Genomic DNA, 23,610 nt, shown 5'->3' on the forward strand with positions numbered 1-23,610 from the left:
GTAGTGTTCCATGATTCATTGTTTGCGTATAACACTCAGTGCTCCATTCAGTACGTGCCCTCTTTAATACCCATCACCAGGCTAACCCATCCCCCCACCCTCCTCCCCTCTAGAACCCTCAGTTGGTTTCTCAGAGTCCATAGTCTCTCATGGCTCATTTCGCCCTCCGATTTCCCCCCCTTCATTTTTCCCTTCCTACTATCTTCTTTTTTTTTAACATATAATGTATTATTTGTTTCTCTTAATCCCCTTCACCTATTTTGACCATCCCCTCACCGATTTCCCTTTTAGCCAGTACTAGTTTGTTTTCTATATTTAAGAGCCTTTTTGGGGTTTGTGTCTTTTTTTTCTTTGTTCATTTATTTTGTTTCTTAACTTCCACATATGAGTAAAGTCATATGGTATTTGTTTTTCTCCAACTGACTTATTTCACTTAGCATTATACCCTCCAGATCCATCCATGTTGTTGCAAATGACAAGATTTTATTCTTTTTTCATTCTTTATTCATTCTCTTTTTATTCATGTGTATATATACATATATATGCATATCTTATGCATCTTATATATCTTATACGTGTGTGTGTGTGTGTGTGTGTGTATCTTTTTTATCCACATCTTCTTTATCCATTCACTCATGGATGGACACTTGTGATGCTTCCATATTTTGGCTATTGTAAATAATGCTGCAATAAACATAGGGGTGCATATATCTTTTTGAGTTAGTGTTTTCATTTTCTTGGATAAATATCCAGGAGTGGAATTACTAGATCATATGGCAATTCTATTTTTAATTTTTTGAAGAACCTCCATACTGGTTTCCACAGTGGCTGCACCAATTTACATTCTTACCAACAGTGCATGGGTATTCTTTTTTCTTTACGTCCTCTCCAATACTTGTTATTTCTTGTGTTTTTAGCCATTCTGACAAGTGTGAGGTGTTATATGACTGTGGTTGTTGTTGTTGTTGTTGTTTTTTAAACTAGGCTCCACACCCAGTGTGGAGCCCAACACGGGGCTTAAACTTACAACCCTGAGATCAAGACCTGAGCTGAGATCAAGAGTTAGACGCTCAACCAGCTGAACCATCCAGTGGTTTGGATTTACATTTCCTTGATGATTAGTGATATTAGACATCTTTCTAGGTGCCTGTTGTCTTCTTTGGACAAATGTCTATTAATATCCTCTGTCCATTTTTTAATTGAATTATTTGGGGGTTTTTTTGGTGTTGAGTTGTATAAATTCTTTATACATTTTGGATATTAACCCTCAAGGGAGAGCCTTTATATAGGGTAGTCACAGAAGCTCAGTTAAGGAGGTGACATTTGGACAGAGAATTTTTCATTTATTTGACAAATATTTATTGAATACCCACTATAAGCAGATCACAGTGCTTATAGTGGGTTATTGTTATTATGTTATTGTTATTATGAGATTACAGAATAAGACAAGATCCTTGGTTTCTAAGAATTTATAATCTAGCAGAGGAGTGTGGCTATATATATTTATTAAATGTTATAATAAAATGAAAACAGTGTGATAGATGAGAAGAAGGAAATATTTCTTTCAATTCTAGTTATTAGGGAAGTCTACCAGAATAAGATGGACCTTAGAGAATGGGTGTATGGATAGATAGACGTGGGACTGTAGGTGAAAGGAAATCCAGAGAGGGATGGATGAGCACATCATGAGTGAAAACAAAGCAGCTAGAAAGGTGAAGGGTGCTTAGGGAACAATAAAGGTATCATTGTGTTGAACAAGAAAGGGTACTTCGGACACTTAGCCTCTGAATACCTCTAGCAGTTCAAAACCAGCTCCTATAAGCAAGAAACTTATTTGAAGCCTTGGATTCTACCTTTTAAGTCCAGGTGAATTTTGCATTCTATTACATAAATTCATCTATCCTATTTTAAAATAAAAATACTGTCCCCAAACTCTTTAAATAAAATTAACACTTAGGAAAGTGAACCATATTTACCCTATGGCTTCCAGTTGCTCTGTCAAATATTTAGCTGGGAATTCATATTTTACTTTGAATATCAAGGGTAGAACAATAAAGAGAACTAATTTTAAAAAAGTAGATTGGACCCAAATAGTATTGGGTCTTGAATAATAGGCCCACACATTTAAAATGTGTCATGTAAAGAATGGAAAACTACAAATGTTTTTTATTTTATTTTATTTTTTTAAGATTTTATTTATTTGACAGAGAGAGAGAGACAGCCAGAGAGGGAACACAAGCAGGGGGAGTGGGAGAGGGAGAAGCAGACTTCCTGCAGAGCAGGGAGCCTGATGCAGGGCTCATTCCCAGGACCCTGGGATCATGACCTGAGCCAAAGGCAGACGCTTAATGACTGAGCCACCCAGGCGCCCCTAATAAATGTTTTTTAATGAGGCATTAGCCTTATATTTGACCAGGCTGTTTCCTCTCCCTAGAGTGCCTTCTTCTTCCAAATGCTACTCATCTGCTATGGTCCATTCAAATATGACCGCTCATTCAGCCTTCTGTGATTTCTATAGCTGGGCTTCCTTGGCATTTGATCAGTACTTCCTTGACTTTTACCACATTTCACTTTTTATTTCAGTCATTTTATGCTCATGGCTCTATCCCCTGCAGCACCTGAATATGGACTTCCATGTGGAAACAAAAAAATGCTTGTAAAATGAATATAGATGAAAAACCCCCAAATGGAATGATTAATCTAGTGGCAGCATAAAAAATGTACTAGAGATGGGTAGACTAAAGGCAATGCATTGGTTAAGAGGCTGTTATAATTGTTCAACGATGAGGTAGTGAGCACCGAAGTAGGAAGCTGTCATTGGCTGTTTAAAATATAAAGGAAGGAATGAATATGACAACATATAGCAGAGGGGGAATCTGAGTATTTCATGTGACTGAGGAAGAGAAACACACAGGAAGCTGGACTGCTGGTCTGGTAACCAAATTAGGGAATTGAGAACTGAGGCCTGGTGTGGACGGAAGATGAAAACTTCAAATTTTTTGATATGTTGCTGATGGGAACATTATATAGAATTGTCACCTGGCAAGTGGGAACTTCTCAACACTGGGGAAAGTTATGAATGTAGGTAAATTTAAGAACCATTTTCATACAAGCAAGATTGCAATTTATAGTGGTAGATAGAATCCCTGAATGAGCCCACTTGAGTAGAGAGAAAGGAATAGAGGAATGACAGTAAGGAATGTCTATATTGAAAGAAGGGAAGAAAAAAGGGAAGAGAAAATAGAGAATAGGGAATGAAAGATCAGGGAGGCAGGAAAAGAAGCAGTATGTACTAGAAAGAAAAGAATTTTCAGGAGCAAAAAGCCACATCCTTCAGAGAGTGAGGAGTTACAGTGATGGAGCAATTTGGAGACCCTTGGGGTGGTGGGAATAGAAGCAAGATTTCGGGTCGGTGAAGTGAGGGTGAGGGTGAAGACACCAAGCCTGTGGTTACTGATGCTCATTTGAGATGTGTATGCTTCTAGCAGGAGAGAGAGGCTTAGTATAGTCTGGTGGCCAGAACTTAAATCATCAAGTAGAAACAAGGTGGTATTCTTGCTGCCCCACAATCATGCTCCTCCCTTCCTTACCAGGCCCCAGGCATTTCATTTCCTGCCCATCCTGGCCCTATCAAATTCACAGCAGTGCCCCAAGATATTGGTCTTTTTAAAACTATTATTTCTGCTCAAAATGTGTCTGTCCAGAGTCCTGTTCTTTTGGAGTGGCGTTTTCCAAGTGTTTCACAAATGATAGCTCTTCGAGATGCTATCTGACCTGGGACTCTGTGGTCAGGTAAGTCTGGAAAATGCCACAGGGAATGTTAACATGGGAACTGTTCTGGAATCTCTCATGAAAAGAAACTTTACTAATTTTGTTTAAACTACCAAGTATTATTTCTTCACAGACTCATCTCCTTTTTTACTTTTACTGTCAAAAACTCTTAGTGGTTCTATGGTATCTGTACGGGGAAACTTTGCTTTGGAGTCTTGGTGATGGATAATTAACTGATAAGTGCATACAGGTTTGGTGTTGATGGCTGTGAAAGGATAATTAACTTTCTAATATTAAATATTCACAATGTGCCAGGGAATTCAAAGAGGAAATAATAATAATAAAAAAAATTTAGTGTGGAAGGTTCAGGATTATGGGTGCCAAGTGGATGCTGGCGACTCAAGATCTATATCAAGTTTGGATCCACAGCTAAATTTGACTTCCTTTTTACTAGGGCTATTACGGTGTTTCGACTACAAAACTTCAATCACTTCTTCATCCAGCCTGAAAAATGGAAAGGAGGAATACAGCACCGTGATGATATCTTGTGCGCTGCATTTTCACCTCCACAAACTCTTGTTACAGGTTAATTGAACCTTCGCTGGACAATCAGTGGTGAACGTTTGGTTTCTTTTGGCTCAGTCACTTTTAAAAAGCCTTTTCTGAGCTGCAGAATGAACAGATTTCTTGAAGAATCAGCCTTTGCACTGAGAGCTACTCTTGGTCTTTACTTCCCAGGGTAGCACGTTAGTGGTTAGGGCTGTCAGCCCTGGAGCAAGGCCACCTGGCTTCAGATCCTGGTGCCACCACTGTCCAGTGCATTATAGCGAACAAGTTATTGAAACTGTCTTTCATGGCTTTCTCTGGCTAATAAGAATATATCAATATCTTGGCTTATGGTGAAGATTGAGTAAGATAATCCGTGTAAGGGCTTAATACAGTGCTTGACACGCAGTAAGCTCATCAGTAAATGTTAGCTTTTATTTTTATTGTCTTTTTTTCCCAGAAAGAGCATTAGGGATGATGGGAACAAATCATACTTCTGTGGCACTCAGATGTTTCATAATGGGAACATACTAACCCTTTGGTACAATTCAGTCTAAGTAATTTTGGTTAAAGACTGGCCTCACCAAATGCCTACCAATCCAAGCCCTTAAAGGATGCATGGGCATGCTTTGATGTGACATATGAAAGAGGATCAGAAATTGTTATATTATTTCTGGCCAAAGAAAACAATTTATAAAGATAGATTGCACCATGAAATTAGAGAGTCCATATTTTGACAACCAAAGTTTTTGTTTGTTTGTTTGTTTTTTCATAGAACTCAAAATGTCCTCAATTAAGAGGAATTAAAACTTACAGGAAAAGAGCCAGGGTATCCGTGAAATGTTACAATAAGCGGTTTACAGCTCTGTGTACACTTCCACTTCCACTGTCTTCAGCAATTACCTGATTACTTTCCAGTAGGGCCAACTCTGCAGTTGAATTTGCTTTATAGCTGCTGAAAGTCCACCCTTGCAGGGAGTATCACATACTGAAATGTGTTGGAGACAAACCATAAGGCTGCATCTTTGTTATTGCAAAAGTGTCATAAGTTACCTTTGTAACTGGTAGATAGATGATTTCTTCATTGACTCTCCTCCCACCAGTCCTATGTGAAAATGTCTGATCAGGCACTTTATAACTTAAGCATTTCAAAATCACAGGGGCAGATGGCTACTCCCATGTACAGCTAATCCATGCAAATCCATCATTCTTGGCCGATTTTTGATTACACAGGTTGCTCTTTCCAGAACAGTATGGAGTTTAGTATGGATTCCTCTCTTCTTTCTCAAAATCTCAAGAAAATTTCCGTGTGTACATCCCACTCAAACTCAGTTCTTCCCTTCTGCTCTTCACTCGACACTGGCAGTCTGCTCAATGGGGAGCTCTCCTCGCCTCTCTGGAGAGAGCAGCAGTCTGGGCCTGCATTGCTCCTCCCCAGGACAGGCTTGGTTAGACTGAGTCTCACTATTTGGGCTTTTCTGTATTCTCTGTGATGAGCAGTAGGGAAGGATTTTCTATAGGGAAAATTTTAGAATTGGAGAAAGCATTATAAAGCATTATACAATAAAGAATACAGGAGGGAGGGAACGAAAAGAACACACACACACACACACACACACACACACACACAAGACTAGACATGGGAAGCACAAACAAAGAAGGATTTGATTTGCTTGCCCTCAATAATAAAAAAAGTATAATTATAATGAACATTTTTTTCAGTTCTTACAATATGCTAGGCACTATGCTAAGTACTTTTCATTCTTCACAACAACGCTATGAAAGAAATACAATTTTAATCCACTTTTATAGATGAGGAAACTCTGGCCTCAGGTAGTTAAATAACTTAACCATGTTTACACAGCCAGCAGGTGGCAGAGCTGGGAATCAAACTCAAGTTGTTCAGTCGCAAAGCCCTTATTCTGAATGCCTTATTACTATAAAAGAAAAAGATACGACAGTTATTTCTATCACATTGAATACACAGGTACACGATGAGGATTGTAAGATCTAAAGCTTGATAAAGATACTAGTTATTATTATTCATGTTTCCAAAAATGCAGAGAGTACCTACTATGTGGCAGATTCCATGTAAGGTATTCACGAATAGTGACTCCTTCTCCCATTGCTGTTGCTCATGTTTTCCAACTTTCTGGCAATTTATCCTGGCTCATGCAGGGAGTTACGATGGAGAAATCGTTCTGTGGAATAACAGCACAGAAAAGGCTCACTACGTCCTCCACCCTGATTATCAGAGGCTGCTAAAATCAAAATCGGGTGAGTGCAAGTTTGAAACTACAATAATGTGGCTGAGTCAAACGACAGTAGGCTTTGTTGTTTATTCATGTACCCGATGCAGCTTGCTCCTAAATTATAGATGATTGGCTATAAGCGCCAGGGATTAGTGAGACCGTTGTCTTATCAAAGTGACTAAAAAGAACTTTGAGATTTACTTGGTTTAGCAAATTCTCCATGGCGTGCTGTTGCTTGTCTTTATGCCACATCAGCTTTTCTGAATTACTGACAACAGGGAGCAGGCCTATCATTTCCATCTAGTTTAGTTTTTGCCAATAAACCTCACCAAATTGCCTTTGAATGAAACTTGGTACCCCTTGGTAGGAAGATAGGAGCTCGTGGTCACTTGATAGGCTGCTCAGGCTCAGTCTAGAGCTTGTTTTAAATATTACGCCACCTGGAAATCTTAAATTATTTCTTGCTTTAGAAACCTGTGAGGGGCATGAGATAGGAGTATATTGTATTTTATGGGGGTTTAGCCGAGCACATGAATATTTTATACTTAAGCAAAATGTCTTGACAATTGCCTTTCACATTTTATTTCAGTTTCCTTAGATACTGAAGATTTTTCCTTAGGATTATTTATTTAGGTAATGAATATCATTCTTCACGGCCCAGTGAGGTTCTGTTGTTTCAATTGGATAAACTCACAGAGCTGAATTGGACCGTAGCAAAGGACAGGTCATCCGATACAGCTTTTTTTGTGTGAAAGTTAAGGGAGTAATTTGTTAAGAGTAAGCCCTTAGAGATTTAGGGGTTACTTGTCTGCAGGCACAAAGGTCTGGCCTGCTGTATGTATGTAGAGCTGGCCATTAGGGTTCATTTGAACCCTCCGTGGAGAGGGTGGGATTCTGCCTCTTCCTTTATATTGGCCTGCAGGAGAGTGACATCTTGCTCTTACAGCAAGCCCAACTGTGGCTATGATTAAAACCACAGAGAGGTAGAAAAGCGGATAATAGCAAACTTCTGAAAGACAGGAGAGGCATTGCTAGAGATGTCTTGCTTTGAGATTTTGAAGGTCCCCCCCAGTGTAGATTTTTCATAACTATGTGCAGACTATTCATAGATTCTGAGTATCCCCAGTTCTTCTTAGTGTGGTCGGGGGATGATGTCACAAGATAACTGAAGTGCCCCTAGGAGTGTCCTCTCCAGAGTAACTCGCTAGCAAATAATATTGCTGCTAAAAATGATCATTTAAATATATTTAAATAGCCATTATAGCTCATGTTCCTTATATTATTTGCAAGATTAATATTAATGATTAATAACCTGAAAATGTCATGGTATTAGAATCACATTTGTCTTGAACATAGCAGGATTTCTAAGACATTAACACTGACAACAAAATGAAGTCCCTACTAATTCATATGAAGGTAAAACATAGTGTGTATGTAATATGCAAAGCAAAAATGGAATCAAACAATCCTTCAAGTTGGCGTTGAAGCAGTGAATAGCAGAAGGTCCGATGATGTTGACTGGAAGCCTGATGTCAGACTTGATGGAGTCACCGGAGACGGTGATGGAGGCGGGCCTGTTGTTTTTCATAAGCACTCAATTGAAAAGCAGATGTTTCTCCTCATTAAGATGCCTAGCTTTGTGTCCATCACAGATACAGAGCCTCAAAAGCTTTCGAGTGCTGGGAGGAGCCGCTCCCCCCGCCCCTGCCCAAACCAGGCTGCCCTGGGAGCCCACTCCTTGGAGACCCACATGGAGGGCAATGATGCTGTTGTGGGGCTCTGCTTCCTTGAGGCAAGAAAAACCACCGCAGAGACAGGTACAATATACATTTCCATTTTGACTGTAGATCGATATATTTGTAAAACGTTGGGAAAGGAGCAAGGAAGACAGTTTAATCTGTTCCTTTGTAGGTCTTGTACACCTTGACTCGGTGTAACTAACAGTCAGTGCTGGGTCACGGGAGGCCACGGGCCACAGCAAGCGAGGTCAGGGATCAGGCGGGAGGTCCAGGAGCGGGTTCTAGACTCGACCCCAGCAGCGACTTACACAGTGCCGCACAGGTCAGGATCCGAGTGGAAACAACTCTGGCAAACTATTTGCTGTGGGTGATGATCAGAATTGGTGCACCAGCTGTGGTATAAAGAGGTTTGGTAGGGTAGAGGGCACAGCAAGAAAGAGGCTCCAAATATATGCGCCAAGGCTTAGGACTACATGCGCCAGAAGGGTGGAGTCTGACTGTGCACCGAGTCTCAAAATGGGCTAGGAGAAAATAGTGAGAAACTTAGAGATTGGGCCAATAGCAAAATTTAAAATAACTACTGATTACAGATCAAGAGAGCTGCTTGCTTTTTTCTTAATTTCATTTCCCTCCCTCTTTCTTGCTTGCTTGCTTTCTTGCTTTCTTTCCCTTCCTTTCTTCCCTCTCCCTTTCTTTCTTCCTTTCTTCCCTCTCCCTCCCTCCCTCCCTTTCTTTCTTTCTGTTTCTTTCTTTCTGTTTCTTCCTTCCTTCCTTCCTTCCTTCCTTCCTTCCTTCCTTCCTTCCTTCCTTTCTTCCTTCCTTTCTTTCTTTCTTTCTTTCTTTCGTTTGAGTATCATTACCTGTTATGCATACTTTCCAGAATATGTCAGAGTCCTGGTGACAGCTTCTGCTGAGATGTATGCTAAGACTGGTGCCACCAGAGCACTCCTGTAGCCATTTGATATGTAGATGAAATAACCATTAGCTTAATTTCTGCCTTGTTTTCAATGGCTATGTTAGCATGGTGTTGACATTGCCTGCATCTTCCCCAAATAAAAACCTGCTTTTGAGAATAATGCATATTGTTTTACCTTTCATCTAAAAAATTGTGTTTTAAAAGTATTTTTTCTTAGTATGAGCAATCTAGACATATAGGTGTTATATGTGTGAAAAAAAAAATAAACATATCCGAACCACATTTTTCATATTTGCTTTCCCACATTCAATTTGCAGATAGAAGATCTGCATGATTTTTATATAAAAATTTTCCACATTAAAAATCAATAAAGGTATACCCTTATAGAGTTTTAGAAACCTTGTGGAGCATTTAGAATAGACTTTGAAACGATTAGATTCTAAAATTTTCTGTTTTCCAGAACTCCCTTCTATTCACAGAATGAACTATTACCCTGAAATTTCTCCTATTTCCTCAACACTAATTCTTCTTAATGTTATCAGTATTCCCAAATTGTTTCCACCGAAGCGACTACAAGCCATTATTTCTACCTTAAACAGATATGATTGTTAATCGGCAGTACATTTGTGAAGCAAATTGAAAGTCATCTACAGATTTATCAAGTAATAATAGGAACTTGGCCACAGAAGAAGAATTTAGGTAGAATGCTTCTACAAAGCATATAAAAATAGAAAATGAAAAGGAGTGTTCTAGGCCTATGAACCAAAAAAGTGTTCCATAAGGGCTCCCAATGAATTCTTGATGAAAAACTAAAAACAAGCTCATAAATAGAATCCTAAGCATGATGCTACCTGCTACATAGAGAAATTAATAGCTATGCTGCTATAACTGCATATACACACCCAGTTGCATGCAGGAGGAATTTTACTTCTTTGGTATATGTGTCCAGTGGGTTATTAAGAAAGATGGGTTTATGTAATTAGAATATCATCATAATATTGAAATTAATACTTCATAAGTTTATTTGGAGGAACAAATTAATTCTAACTTTAAAAACCCAATTATATTGAAATAATGAAGGAAAGGGAATTCAATGTAATGGAGCATCTTGCATTTCCAATCTCATTTAATACTCAATACAAACCAGTAAGGTTATCATAACATTATCTCCATTTTATATTGGAGAGAGTCAAAGTGCTGGAAATTGATATCAGGGCTACCTGCCTCTCCGATATTCATATGTCTTCCACATGGCAAGCCACTGAAGACGTTTTTTTCGGCTCCTTGTTGTCACGTTTTCCTAATTAAGTGTTGTCTTACACATTAGGAGGAGCTAACCTGGTGTCATGTGGAGGATCTGGGTATGTCAGATTTTGGGATACATTTAAGAAGCAACTTCTGGCTGAGTTTTTGGCTCATGGTGGAGTTGGATCCATTATTATGTCTACTGATAAGTCAAACCAATACCTCACCACAGGAGATCTGGATGGACAATTGAAAATCTGGGATATAGAAGTAAATTGAAAGTATTCTCATATCTTTATTAATTTTGATTGCCTTGTGTTACAGATAACTATGAATCTGCTCTTATCTATCTCCTGGATAAGGGAAGACATGATCAGTCTGAGTATTGTAAAGGAAATATTTACATGTATTGGACAGAGACATCTCTTAAATAATTTATGGGGAAAACCAGATTGTTCTCAGTATGAAAATCTTCTTAAGTCAAGGGCGCCTGGGTGGCTTAGTCAGTTGAGCAGCCAACTCTTGGTTTCAGCTCATGTCATGATCTCATGGGTTGTGAGATCCAGCCCCACATTATCAGGCTCTGCACTCAGTGGGGAGTCTGCTTGAGATTCTCTCTCTCCCTCTGACCTTCTCTGTATGTGTACTCGTGCTCACTCTCCCTCTCAAATCAATAAATTATATATATATATATACATACATACATACATATGTATACATACATACGTATGTATATACATATATGTATATGTGTATATATGTGTATGTAGTCAAGTCAGTCACCCAATTTAGGAATACAGTATTGTCAGTAAGGTTCTGCAGCATTGTTTGAGCATAAATAATTAGGATATACCTTATTTGAAATGAGACTGTAAACCCAATTTTAACCAGAGTACTGGCCCTTCCTTCAACATTACTATCATCCTGAATTAGTTTGGGATTTTTGTGTCAGTGATTACCTGCTCGTTTATCTAATAATATTATAAAATTGTATAATATGCAACTATCTACACGTGATAAAGTTCATCTCTTTCAAATACTGACTTTACTGTTCACTCTTTCTGTTTTTTATTCTTTCCCTCCCCTCTTCCTTTCGTTCCACTTCTTGGGTTAGGCAAATCAGTTAGAAACCTTTTTGTGACATTAATATGATTTTTCTAAACTCTGTTATCACGAACTATTCTTTTGCATTTGGAGAATGGAGTATTGTTCCCAAATGTACCTTTTTTCATTTCCGTATCAGACATTTTAAGAAAAAGTGTTATGTCACCATAATTTAATTTAATATTTGGACTTTTTAGAATTCTAGCATTTCTTTTCATTCAGGAGTACTGTCTTAATTCCAGTAAGAGCAAAATCACACAGGCCCCAGCTCTGATACGATCATTCCGACCTCATGAAGACCAGATAAGTTCCTTAGAGATGTGTAAGCCAGGTGGCCGCTTACTGATTATCTCCTCGTCGGCAGACTGCAGCATTTGTGTGACTGATGTCTCTGGTGCTCCTGTCTGGATCTTTGGCCAGGTAGAAATATTGCTTCTTCATTATTCTAGTATTTGACATTTAGTATGAACTTGGGCTGATTTCTATTTGAATCTCGTCGGCTGTTAATGTTCATCAGTCATGAAAGAACTGACTTCCATTTCTGGAGCTGTAGCTCCAGGCGTCTCTTGTCCTGTTTACCATTAACCATGACAGTTCCATCAAGTGGAAGACTCTAGAGACATGGAAAGATGGCGGCCCTGTGCAGCTCAAAATGTTTCAGGATTTCTGAGAAAATTTTCTCCTTTAAAACTCCTTCAATTTCAATGTCTAGTAAAAACACAGTGTGGATAAAATTACCATGTTATTGTTAAACAAGTAGAGGACAATGACTTTCAAGTAATCAAATATAAAAAATTTAGAAAAGAAAACGAAAAAACAAAACCTCCCTGTTCATTGTCTGATTTACTCCTGCCCAAATAACAATAGCTAACATTTGCTGAGTTTTTCCTGTATGGCTAGGGCCCTGTTCTACAGTCTCCACATGAATTATCTCATATAATCACAATTCCTCATCCCATGAGGAAGGAGCTCTTCATTATTCCCATTTTACAAATGGGAAAACAGAGGCACAGAAAGTTTGAATCAATCTCCTGAGCTCCCAGAGGCTAATAAGTAGTAGAGTTTGGCTTTTAACTCAAGCTGGCTCATTTCAGAGCTCATGCTTTTAACCCTTCCTCTCACGAAATTAGGTTCCCATTTATACCTGTCTATTAAGAGAAATGGAAGTAGGGGGCATGATGGGACCTCTGTTCTTGCTCCCTTTGTGATTTGAGGGACAAAATACCAGTTTGATCAGTTTCAGCCACCACTGTGGAGGCATGGTGGCATGAGGTCAGGCTGGTGGCAAGAGGTCGGGCTGAAACCTCAATTTCGGTCTGGCTGGTTGACTTGGTTCTATTCGGCAGACTCTGTTGCCACTCATGCCATGATAACACAGCAACCATCTTTGTGTTGGAAGACAAAGTCTGTTGTTGCTCTATTTTTGAATTGTTTTGTTGATGTCTGCCTGTCCTGAAAGACTTTTATACAGCCCTATGGACACAAAGGGCGATGGTAAATCAGAAAATAATCTGGGGTGGTGGGCCCGTGTTTGGCCGGGTAGTATGGGAGTCTCAAGGTAGCGCTCAAGGGCTGTACAGTCTTCTGCTCTGTAAATAAGGCAAGTGTTCGACTTTCCTCAGTTGGGAACAAGAGCCTCTGAGTGGTAAGTCACATGGGTGTGTGTGTGGGGGGAAGTGTGTGGAGAATGAGGCGGAGGGCCACAGCTGGTGTTCTGAGCACAAACTGAGCTGGAAAGATGCTTCTGTAAGTGAAGGAGTTAATGTAATGCTGAATAGCTGTATGGTCATGCCTCATGGGCTTTGGGGAGTTGAAGTGGAGGTTAGAATGACAGGTAAAGAAACAGAGCATCATCAAGTGGGTGACATCTGGACGCTGAGTTCCTTAGAGGCGGCTAAAGCAAGAAATAGCACCATTCTAGGTGTGGGTGCCATATTGTGCCCACCACACAGTAGCTGCAGCTAAATTTTAATTAAGAAGCATGTGCTAGTAAAACTGTTCATTTTTATGCCTTTGATATTTGTCCCTAGCTATTTTGTAAAGTCTTTGTATTTTGAAAGATTTTAGCCTCAAAAAGCCTGTGTGAAAATAGTTTGGTTTTTCCCCTTATGTTCAAAACAGGAAAAAGGGCCCCCAGAGCTGGGGAAGTCTTAGAAAGTAAAGGCTGGGCAACTGGGGACAGCTGGGTTTTCTAGTTTTTTCTGCTTGAGTTTTTTTTTTTTTTTTTTTTTTTCTTTTTTCCCCTCAAGGACTCACTTTGATCAAGCTGTCTTGAATATAGGTGCTGGTGGTCCCAGGGGGTGGGGTTGGGCTGAGGGGAAGAGAAAGGAGGGAGAAGGGAAGAGAATAAATTAGTAGATACTGGCAAATAGCAGCAGTGAATGTCCTTCTCATGGTGTGTAAGAAGAGACACTCATTTAGAGAAAGAACAGAAGGATATGGAAGGCAGATGGTAATACATAGATAAGAAGGAGAAGGGACCCAATTAGTAAACATAATTTGGATCAGAACAATTTTTGCTGAACAAACTTGATATGTACAATGTCGTGACTATTGCCTTACATTTGAATGTTGTATTTGTTCTTTAGTTGAATTAATTCTCATCTGGCAGTTATAAAAACAGGAGGAAAAGCAATAATATATTTTAATTTCCTACATTAAGACTTAATTTTCTAATCACATGCAATCTGATGAAAGTATTTAAAATACTGTAGTGCCATGTGATTCAATATATTTCATGAAGGAAGTTATTTTTTAAATAAGTATAAATAATTTTTATAACATAGCTATGGATCTGAGGTTGGTTTCCAAGTTAGATTTTTTAAAAGTTAGAGTGTGGTATGTCTATTTCTGGAGTTGGAAAAATGGGGGTGGAGATGATTTATCCACGGAGAGAGCCTTGTCCCAGGAAACTATCAGATGATTGTGTTATCGAAAGAAATTAGTGATGCATGCACATGTTCAGTGCTCCCCTTCACACTAACCACTGTCGCACTGGGCAGAGTGGACACTGGCACCTGTCCTCCTGGTCCTGGGGGGCCCGTGCTGTGGGTTGTGCTTATTCACCCAGTGTTTAAAATTTGACTTAGTTGCCCATATTTAAACATTAATGATTTCACATAAGATCCAGATTTCCTGCTTCTCTTGAAAAAGAACACGTCAGTCCCTGAGAGTAACTGTAAAATGGGTTCTTTCTAATTCACCGCAGTCCCCACCTTTCCCTATTGCCAGTGAACGCCGGGGCTGAACTTCATTTGCTATTTATCACCTTATAGGAGGCTTGATTCGTTCACTGACTCAATCTTCCCAGCTCCTGTAGGCATTTCCCTCTGTAGTCCCTTCTGACAAGATGAGCAGTTTGTAGGTCAGTCAGGTATCCTAGGGATGCCTAACTCCCTCATATCACACAGGCTGTATTCCCTCCTCCATTCCTGTGTATATGATGGGAATTGACATAAGACAAAGACATTGGTTCTGTATTTCAAATATAAAATAAAATGTCGGGGCGCCTGGGTGGCTCAGTCGTTAAGCGTCTGCCTTCGGCTCAGGTCATGATCCCAGGGTCCTGGGATCGAGCCCCGCATCGGGCTCCCTGCTCGGTGGGAGGCCTGCTTCTCCCTCTCCCACTCCCCCTGCTTGTGTTCCCTCTCTTGCTGTGTCTCTCTCTGTCAAATAAATAAATAAAATCTTTAAAAAAAATAAAATAAAATAAAATAAAATGTCAATGAGAATTTCTGCTAGATATTAAGAATTGTAGCCAAGTTTTGTGAAAACTATTATGTAACACACATATTTTCAGTGAAAAATGCTCAATGATTTGATTGTTTTTTGAGACTTTCCTAGGAAGTTATATGCAAAGAAAGTAGTTGTGTGAAAAATTAGTAATTTTTCAGCAAAAGCTTTGTTTTTAGTAAATATATATCTTACTATTCCAGATTTTAAAGTGGGAATATTAATTTTTTTGTAGTTTATTATCTTTTCAGAGAATCTATGTTTCTTATGACATTTACTACTTTCTACCTTTATTAAAGTTACATATATATGTCTCATCTCCCTCATAAAACTGTAAGGTCTTTGAAGAACCATGTTTCATTTATTTCTGTGTGTGTACCCAGGACTTCAGTTAGTAGTGTAGCACATAAATGTTCAAAGAAAATAAATGTCATAAAAATAAAATAAGTCTCTCTTTTCAGGCAAAGCATTGGCAAAATGAAAACTGTTTTTCCCTTCCTAAAAGAGATACTAACTTAATGAAAAGTGAGATTCAAGAAGAAAGCATAAGGGAAATTCCTTTACTTTCTAAGAAGGAATCATGGTTAGACCTACCAGAACATTCTCTACTTGATAAGAAAAACAAAGATGATACCACATTCAAGTAAGTAATTTTGAGTGTTACCTGGATGCCAACTGGAGTCAAGATAAGACCTAACAAGATTGGCCCAAACTTCCTCATGTGCTCCATGGAACACGCAGGGACTATTTCAAGGGTGTGTGTGGTAGAGGGAGAATTTATATTCTCAGGGTTATTGTATCTAGTTTAATTTCTTGCCTCCATTGAATTCTTGATTTCTATTCAGGATCTTCTAGTTTTCTGTTTCTGCTCCATCATCAACCTAATTGTGCAAATTATCCCCTTTCCTCAAAAACAATATACTCTATGTGTATATGTATGTATGTATGTATCTATCTCAAAATGTATGTCAGATTTACTCCTGGTTTTGGTAAGGTGCACAGGGGTTTATATGACAAAAGTTCAAAGAGCTTAAGTTTGAATATTAGACATGACTCTCCTTTGAACTCTTCTCACCTTTTCTTCATTGTAAATGAAGCCCTTTCTTCTCTTTACCCCACTCTGCCAGATCCCATTCTTCTATTGCTCTTACTCTCTAATAACAGGCAGTTTTAGTTATTTCTTTTCGTTAACATATGCTCTCATAATTTTTTAAAAGATCTTATTTATTTATTTATTTATTTGAGAGAGAGAGAGTGCAAGTGGGGGGTGGGGTATAGGGGAGGGACAAGCCGACTCTGCACTGAGCACAGAGCCCCACCTGGCTCAGTCCCAGGACCCTGAGATCATGAACCAGGCTGAAATCAAGAGTCCTACATTTACCTGATTGAGCTACCCAGGCATCCCTCTCATAATTTCATCTTTCATATTCAACAAATATTTTTTAAGAGGATGATTTTATTCATTGTATTTTCTTCTATACAAATGAAAAAATTTTACCATGTGCATAATGTTACTTTTGGGGTTTATAGAAAAATTGCACAGGAAGAACACAGAAAGTACATACCCTATTCCCATCTCACACAGTGTCTCACATTAGTATGGTGTATCTGTTACAGTTTATGCACCAATATTGATACTTTATTATTAGCTAAAGTGCATGGTTTACATTAAGGAGGTTTGGTGGAAGGTCCTTTGATGACTACACTCAGGGACCTCTGAGTTGCCCGTTTCCAAATTAAGGCACACTTTGGCCAATCTCTTGTGGCTCAACCCTGCTAACTGGGATTACCTTTGGTGATACACATCCAGTGTTTTTCTATTACAGTCCCTCACAATGGCAGGCCTCCCCTCCTGAGTCCACTTTGGCTTGGCCCATAGGAAGCTCACACATTCTTACCACACCAACTGTTGCCTAGTTGCCCCTTCTTTCCCTACTCACATGGTAGCTCCAGTCACAGCTTTTTGCCTGTCGACTTTTGCAGTTATTGATGACTCATGGATCCATTCTGTCCCTCTAATGGTTACCCCATTCTGTCCCTCTAATGGGGCCATAAACTAAACTCTGATTGTTCCATGTGAGCGGAAGCTAGAACTGAAGGGGAAGCTTCCTTCCTCTCCCAGGGCAGTGGGACTCAATGCATACCTACAACTCTCTCCTCTCTACCCCATCTTTAGTCTGTTTATATCCTAGAGTGCTGGTCAACCTTGGTGTCAGCAGTTTGTTGTAGAGCTATCTCCTTGTCCTTCACATGGAATCTAGCACCTTACTCAGAATTTTCAGAATACATTTTGCCTCTTAATTAATGAATTATTTTGCTTTCAGACTTTTTGGACCTCTGCTGACAGGGAGATAGAAGAAAAAAAAATCCCCCTTTAAGCATCCTGTTACACTAAATTACACTTTGGTATTTGTTCTTCCATTTCCTTGAATTATAGCTTGCTGAAATGTCAAGTGGCATTTTACTTTCAGACAGAAGGATCTTTTCAATTTAGAAATATAGCATGACCAATCCTGTACAATAATAGAATGCTGGGAATGGAAAGATTTTAGACATGATAAAAGGCTCCCACCCAGCCACCCGACTCAATTTTACAGATGAGGAACTACAGTTACCCCAGGGTAACAAAGAGAGAGAATTGTTTCTCTTCCTGTCACACTCCTAGCAGAGTGAAGGCAAGTATCATCACACATTCTTGTTTAAGAGTATTTCAGCTTATATACTAATTTCCTGTTCCTTAGTGACACACTCAATTATTCTTTTTTTTAAATCAGTTTTTCCTGTGAAATTTCCAGCAGTAAGAAGCAAAGTTTCCTCTATTACACTGCAGCTTTTCAAACAACAATACATCAAAAAATGCCTGTGATCTTTAAAATTTCTGCTTTATCTAATTCAGATGACTGGATTGAAATAATTTAGGACTTTATGGTAAGCAGATAGTACAGAATAATGTCACTTTGGAATAATTGAACTAATTGAAAGAAAAAGGCAAAAAATGTATCCTCAGAATTGGCTTGGCAGGTACATCCTTCACTTTTCTCAGGAACACGACCAGGGATCCTCTGTGGAAAACATACCAGTGCAATGTAATTGTTAGCTGAAAAATGTCCTCTGTGGCCTCCATCCAATACTGAGGAGACTACTGATGATTTTCTCCTCAAGAGAATATTATTCTCTATTCCTAATCAGATTAGTAAATACAAGGAGGGAATCATGCCAGTTCTGGTCCATTTGCAAAAGTATTTTTAAAAATACGTGAAAGAATTTAAGGGAACTAAAGAGAGAAAAGCACAGCTGGTGAGTCTGTGTGCAGGTGGGGGTATGTTCAGAGGGAGGCAAAACAGTAAGGAAGATGGAGATGCGAAAAGGAAGTGGAAGACGCAGGAAAAATAAAGGGAAAAATCAGATGCTTTAAAGCTACATTCTCATCTTAACTCCTAAGATCCTCTCTCCAGGATAAAAATCTTGGCATATATTATCTTCTGGCTTATACATAAATAACAGGTTTCCATAGTGCTTAAGGTATTGTATAATATTATGTGTGAGAAGTGGGTAGGTGGAAAAATGTCATTTTCAATTTAAGTCCTGGGGAGATGAAGACGAATACAGAATTTAAGAGGGTAATAGAAAGTCCTAATGCTAAGTTAACAATTGATACAGAGAAATGGACTTTTTCCTTCCTTAGATTCAGCAAAAGTGAAAAAAAAAGTGAGAAATAAATGAAGGGGTAAAATAGGTAGGTAAAATAGGTAGAAAAAACAGTGGACATGAATTTTTCTTCATTTATAGTGATGTTTGATTTCTGGACTCACACGAAATTATTCTTATCTAGAAAAGTTATAGATAAAATGAATAACTCAGACAATAAAACTTTAGAGTATTTTTTTTTAACATATAATGTATTATTTGTTTCAGAGGTACAGGTCTGTGATTCAACAGTCTTACACAATTCACAGTGCTCACCATAGCACATACCCTCCCCAATGTCTATCGCCCAGCCAACCCATCCCTCCCACCCCCCACCACTCCAGCAACCCTCAGTTTGATTCCTGAGATTAAGAATTCCTCCTATCAGTGAGGTCATATGATACATGTCTTTCTCTGATTGACTTATTTCGCTCAGCATAATACCCTCCAGTTCCATCCACGTCATTGTAAATGGCAAGATTTCATTCCTTTTGATAGCTGCATAATATTCCCTTGTGTGTGTGTGTGTGTGTGTGTGTGTGTGTACACACATCTTCTTCATCCATTCATCTGTTGATGGACATCTTGGCTCTTTCCATAGTTTGGCTAATGTGGACATTGCTGCTATAAACATCGGGGTGCATGTACCCCTTCGGATCCCTATCTTTGTATCTTTGGGGTAAATACCCAGTAGTGCAATTGCTGGGTTGTATGGTAGCTATATTTTCAACTTTTTGAGGAACCTCCATACTGTTTTCCAGAGTGGCTGTGCCAGCTTGCATTCCCACCAACAGTGTAGGAGGGTTCCCCTTTCTCCGCATCCCCACCAACATCTGCTGTTTCCTGACTTGTTAATTTTAGCCATTCTGACTGGTGTGAGGTGGTAGCTCATTGAGGTTTTGATTTGGATTTTCCTGATGCCGAGTGATGTTGAGCCCTTTTTCATGTGTCTGTTGGCCATTTGGATGTCTTCTTTGGAAAAATGTCTGTTTTCTGCCCATCTCTTGATTGGATTATTTGTTCTTTGGGTGTTGAGTTTGATAAGTTCTTTATAGATTTTGGATACTAGCCCTTTATCTGATATGTCATTTGCAAATATCTTCTCCCATTCTGTCAGTTGTCTTTTGGTTTTGTTGACTCTTTCTTTTGCTGTGCAAAAGCTATTTATCTGATGAAGTCCCAATAGTTCCTTTTTGCCCTTGCTTCCCTTGCCTTTGACGATGTTTCTAGGAAGAAGTTGCTGCGGCTGAGGTCGAAGAGTTTGTGTTCTCCTCTAGGATTTTGATGGACTCCTGTCTCACATTTAGGTCTTTCAACCATTTTGAGTCTATTTTTGTGTGTGGTGTAAGGAAATGGTCCAGTTTCATTCTTCTGCATGTGGTTGTCCAATTTTCCCAACACATTTGTTGATGAGACTGTCTTTTTTCCATTGGACATTCTTTCCTGCTTTGTCAAAGATTAGTTGACCATAGAGTTGAGGGTCCATTTCTGGGCTCTCCCTTCTGTTCCATTGATCTATGTGTCTGTTTTTGTTCCAGTACCATACTCTCTCGATGATGACAGCTTTGTAATAGAGCTTGAAGTCCGGAATTGTGATGCCACCAGCTTTGCTTTTCTTTTTCAACATTCCTCTGGCTATTCGGGGTCTTTTCTTGTTCCATACAAATTTTAGGATTATTTGCTCCATTTCTTTGAAAAAAAGTTGATGGTATTTTGATAGGGATTGCACTGAATGTGTAGATTGCTCTAGGTAGCATTGACATCTTCACAATATTAGTTCTTCCAATCCATGAGCATGGAACATTTTTCCATTTCTTTGTGTCTTCCTCAATTTCTTTCATGAGTATTTTATAGTTTTCTGAGTACAAATTCTTTGCCTCTTTGGTTAGATTTATTCCTAGGTATCTTATGGTTTTGGGTGCAATTGTAAATGGGATCGACTCCTTAATTTCTCTTTCTTCTGTCTTGTTGTTGGTGTATAAGAATGCCACTGATTTCTGTGCATTGATTTTATATCCTGCCACTTTACTGAATTCCTGTGTGAGTTCTAGAAATTTTGGGGTGGAGTCTTTTGGGTTTTCCACATAAAGTATCATATCATCTGTAAAGAGTCAGAGTTTGACTTCTTCTTTGCCGATTCGGATGCCTTTTATTTTTCTGTTGTCTGATTGCTGTGGCTAGGACTTATAATACTGTGTTGAATAGCAGTGGTGATAGTGGACATCCCTGCCGTGTTCCTGACCTTAGGGGGAAAGCTCTTAGTTTTTCCCCATTGAGAATGATATTCGCTGTGGGTTTTTCATAGATGGCTTTTATGATATTTTGGTATGTACCCTCTATCCCTATACTCTGAAGAGTTTTGATCAAGAAAGGATCCTGTATTTTGTCAAATGCTTTTTCTGCATCTATTGAGAGGATCATACAGTTCTTGTCCTTTCTTTTATTAATGTATTGTATCACATTGATTGATTTGCAGATGTTGAACCAACTTTGCAGCCCAGGGATAAATCACACTTGGTCATGGTGAATAATCCTTTTAATGTACTGTTGGATCCTGTTGGCTAGTATTTTGGTGAGAATTTTTGCATCCATGTTCATCAAGGATATTGGTCTGTAATTCTCCTTTTTGATGGGGTCTTTGTCTGGTTGGGGATCAAGGTAATGGTGGCCTCTTAAAATGCATTTGGAAGTCTTCCTTCCATTGCTATTTTTCGGAACAGTTTCAGATGAATAAGTATTAATTCTTCTTTAAATGTTTGGTAGAATTCCCCTGGGAAGCTATCTGGCCCTGGGCTTTTGTTTGTTGGGAGATTTTTGATGACTGCTTCAATTTCCTTAGTGGGTTATAGGTCTGTTCAGGTTTTCTATTTCTTCCTGGTTCAGTTTTGGTAGTTTATACATCTCTAGGAATGCATCCATTTCTTCCAGATTATCTAATTTGCTGGCATATAGTTGCTCTTAATATGTTCTTATAATTGTTTGTATTTCTTTGGTGTTGGTTGTGATCTCTCCTCTTTCATTCATGATTTTGTTGATTTGGGTCATTTCTCTTTTCTTTTTGATAAGTCTGGCCAGGGGTTTATCAATCTTGTTAATTCTTTCAAAGAACCAGCTCCTAGTTTTGTTGATCTGTTCTGTTATTTTGGTTTCTATTTCACTGATTTCTGCTCTGATCTTTATTATTTCTCTTCTCTCGCTGGTTTAGGCTTTATTTCCCGTTCTTTCTCCAGCTCCTTTAGGTGTAGAGTTAGGTTGTGTATTTGAGACCTTTCTTGTTTCTTGAGAAAGGCTTGTATTGCTATATACTTTCCTCTTAGGACTGCCTTTGCTGCATCCCAAAGATTTTTAACAGTTGTGTTTTCATTTTCATTGGTTTCCATGAATTTTTTAAATTCTTCTTTAATTTCCTGGTTGACCCATTCATTCTTTAGTAGGATGCCCTTTAGCCTCCATGTATTTGAGTTCTTTCTGACTTTCCTCTTGTGATTGAGTTCTAGTTTCAAAGCATTGTGGTCTGAAAATATGCAGGGAATGATCCCAATCTTTTGGTACCGGTTGAGACCTGATTTGTGACCTAGGATGTGATCTATTCTGGAGAATGTTCCATGGGCACTTGAGAAGAATGTGTATTCTGTTGTTTTGGGATGGAATGTTCTGAATATATCTGTGAAGTCCATTTGGTCCAGTGTGTCATTTAAAGTCTTTATTTCCTTGTTGATCTTTTGCTTAGATGATCTGTCCATTTCAGTGAGGGGGTGTTAAAGTCCCCCACTATTATTGTATTGTTGTCGATGTGTTTCTTTACTTTTGTTATTAATTGGCTTATATAATTGGCTGCTCCCATGTTAGGGGCATAGATATTTACAATTGTTAGATCTTCTTGTTGGATAGACCCTTTAAGTAGGATATAGTGTCCTTCCTCATCTCTTATTATAGTCTTTGGTTGAAAATCTAATTTGTCTGATATAAGGATTTCCACTCCAGGTTTCTTTTGGTGTCCATTAGCATGGTAAATTGTTTTCCACCCCCTCACTTTCAATCTGGGGGTGTCTTTGGGTCTAAAATGAGTCTCTTACAGACAGCATATCAATGGGTCTTGTTTTTTTATCCAATCTGATACCCTGTGTCTTTTGATTGAGGCATTTAGCTCATTTACATTCAGGGTAACTATTGAAAGATATGAATTTAGTGCCGTTGTATTGCCTGTAAGGTAACTGTTACTGTATATTGTCTCTGTTCCTTTCTGGTCTATGTTACTTTTAGGCTCTCTTTGCTTAGAGGACCCCTTTCAGTATGTCTTGTAGGGCTTGTTTCATGTTCACAGATTCCTTTAGTTTTTGTTTGTCCTGGAAGCTTTTTATCTCTCCTTCTATTTTCAGTGACAGCCTAGCTGGATGTAGTATTCTTGGCTGCATATTTTTCTCATTTAGTGCTCTGAATATATCATGCCAGTCCTTTCTGGCCTGCCAGGTCTGTTGCCAATCTAATGTTTCTACCATTGTAGGTTACAGATCTCTTCTCCCGAGCTGCTGTCAGGATTTTCTCTTTGTCTCTGAGACTCATAAGTTTTACTATTAGATGTCGGGGTATTGATTTTGAGGGGGGTTCTCTGTGCCTC

At 38.8% G+C, this 23,610-nt stretch overlaps 1 protein-coding gene across 1 annotated transcript in view; it reads left to right on the forward strand.

The window, feature by feature from the left end:
* WDR49 (WD repeat domain 49) overlaps window positions 1-23,610 on the forward strand; it is a 135,517-nt gene that overhangs the window by 84,070 nt on the left and 27,837 nt on the right. The window contains exons 12-17 of the mRNA XM_032407275.1: window positions 4,226-4,356; window positions 6,496-6,594; window positions 8,222-8,386; window positions 10,552-10,739; window positions 11,796-11,993; window positions 15,767-15,948. Of these exons, the coding sequence (XP_032263166.1) occupies window positions 4,226-4,356; window positions 6,496-6,594; window positions 8,222-8,386; window positions 10,552-10,739; window positions 11,796-11,993; window positions 15,767-15,948 (963 nt within the window). The remainder of the gene's footprint in view (window positions 1-4,225; window positions 4,357-6,495; window positions 6,595-8,221; window positions 8,387-10,551; window positions 10,740-11,795; window positions 11,994-15,766; window positions 15,949-23,610) is intronic.

The sequence above is a fragment of the Phoca vitulina genome, unplaced genomic scaffold, assembly GCF_004348235.1.
Source record: "Phoca vitulina isolate PV1807 unplaced genomic scaffold, GSC_HSeal_1.0 scaffold8, whole genome shotgun sequence".
Classification (NCBI taxonomy): domain Eukaryota; kingdom Metazoa; phylum Chordata; class Mammalia; order Carnivora; family Phocidae; genus Phoca; species Phoca vitulina.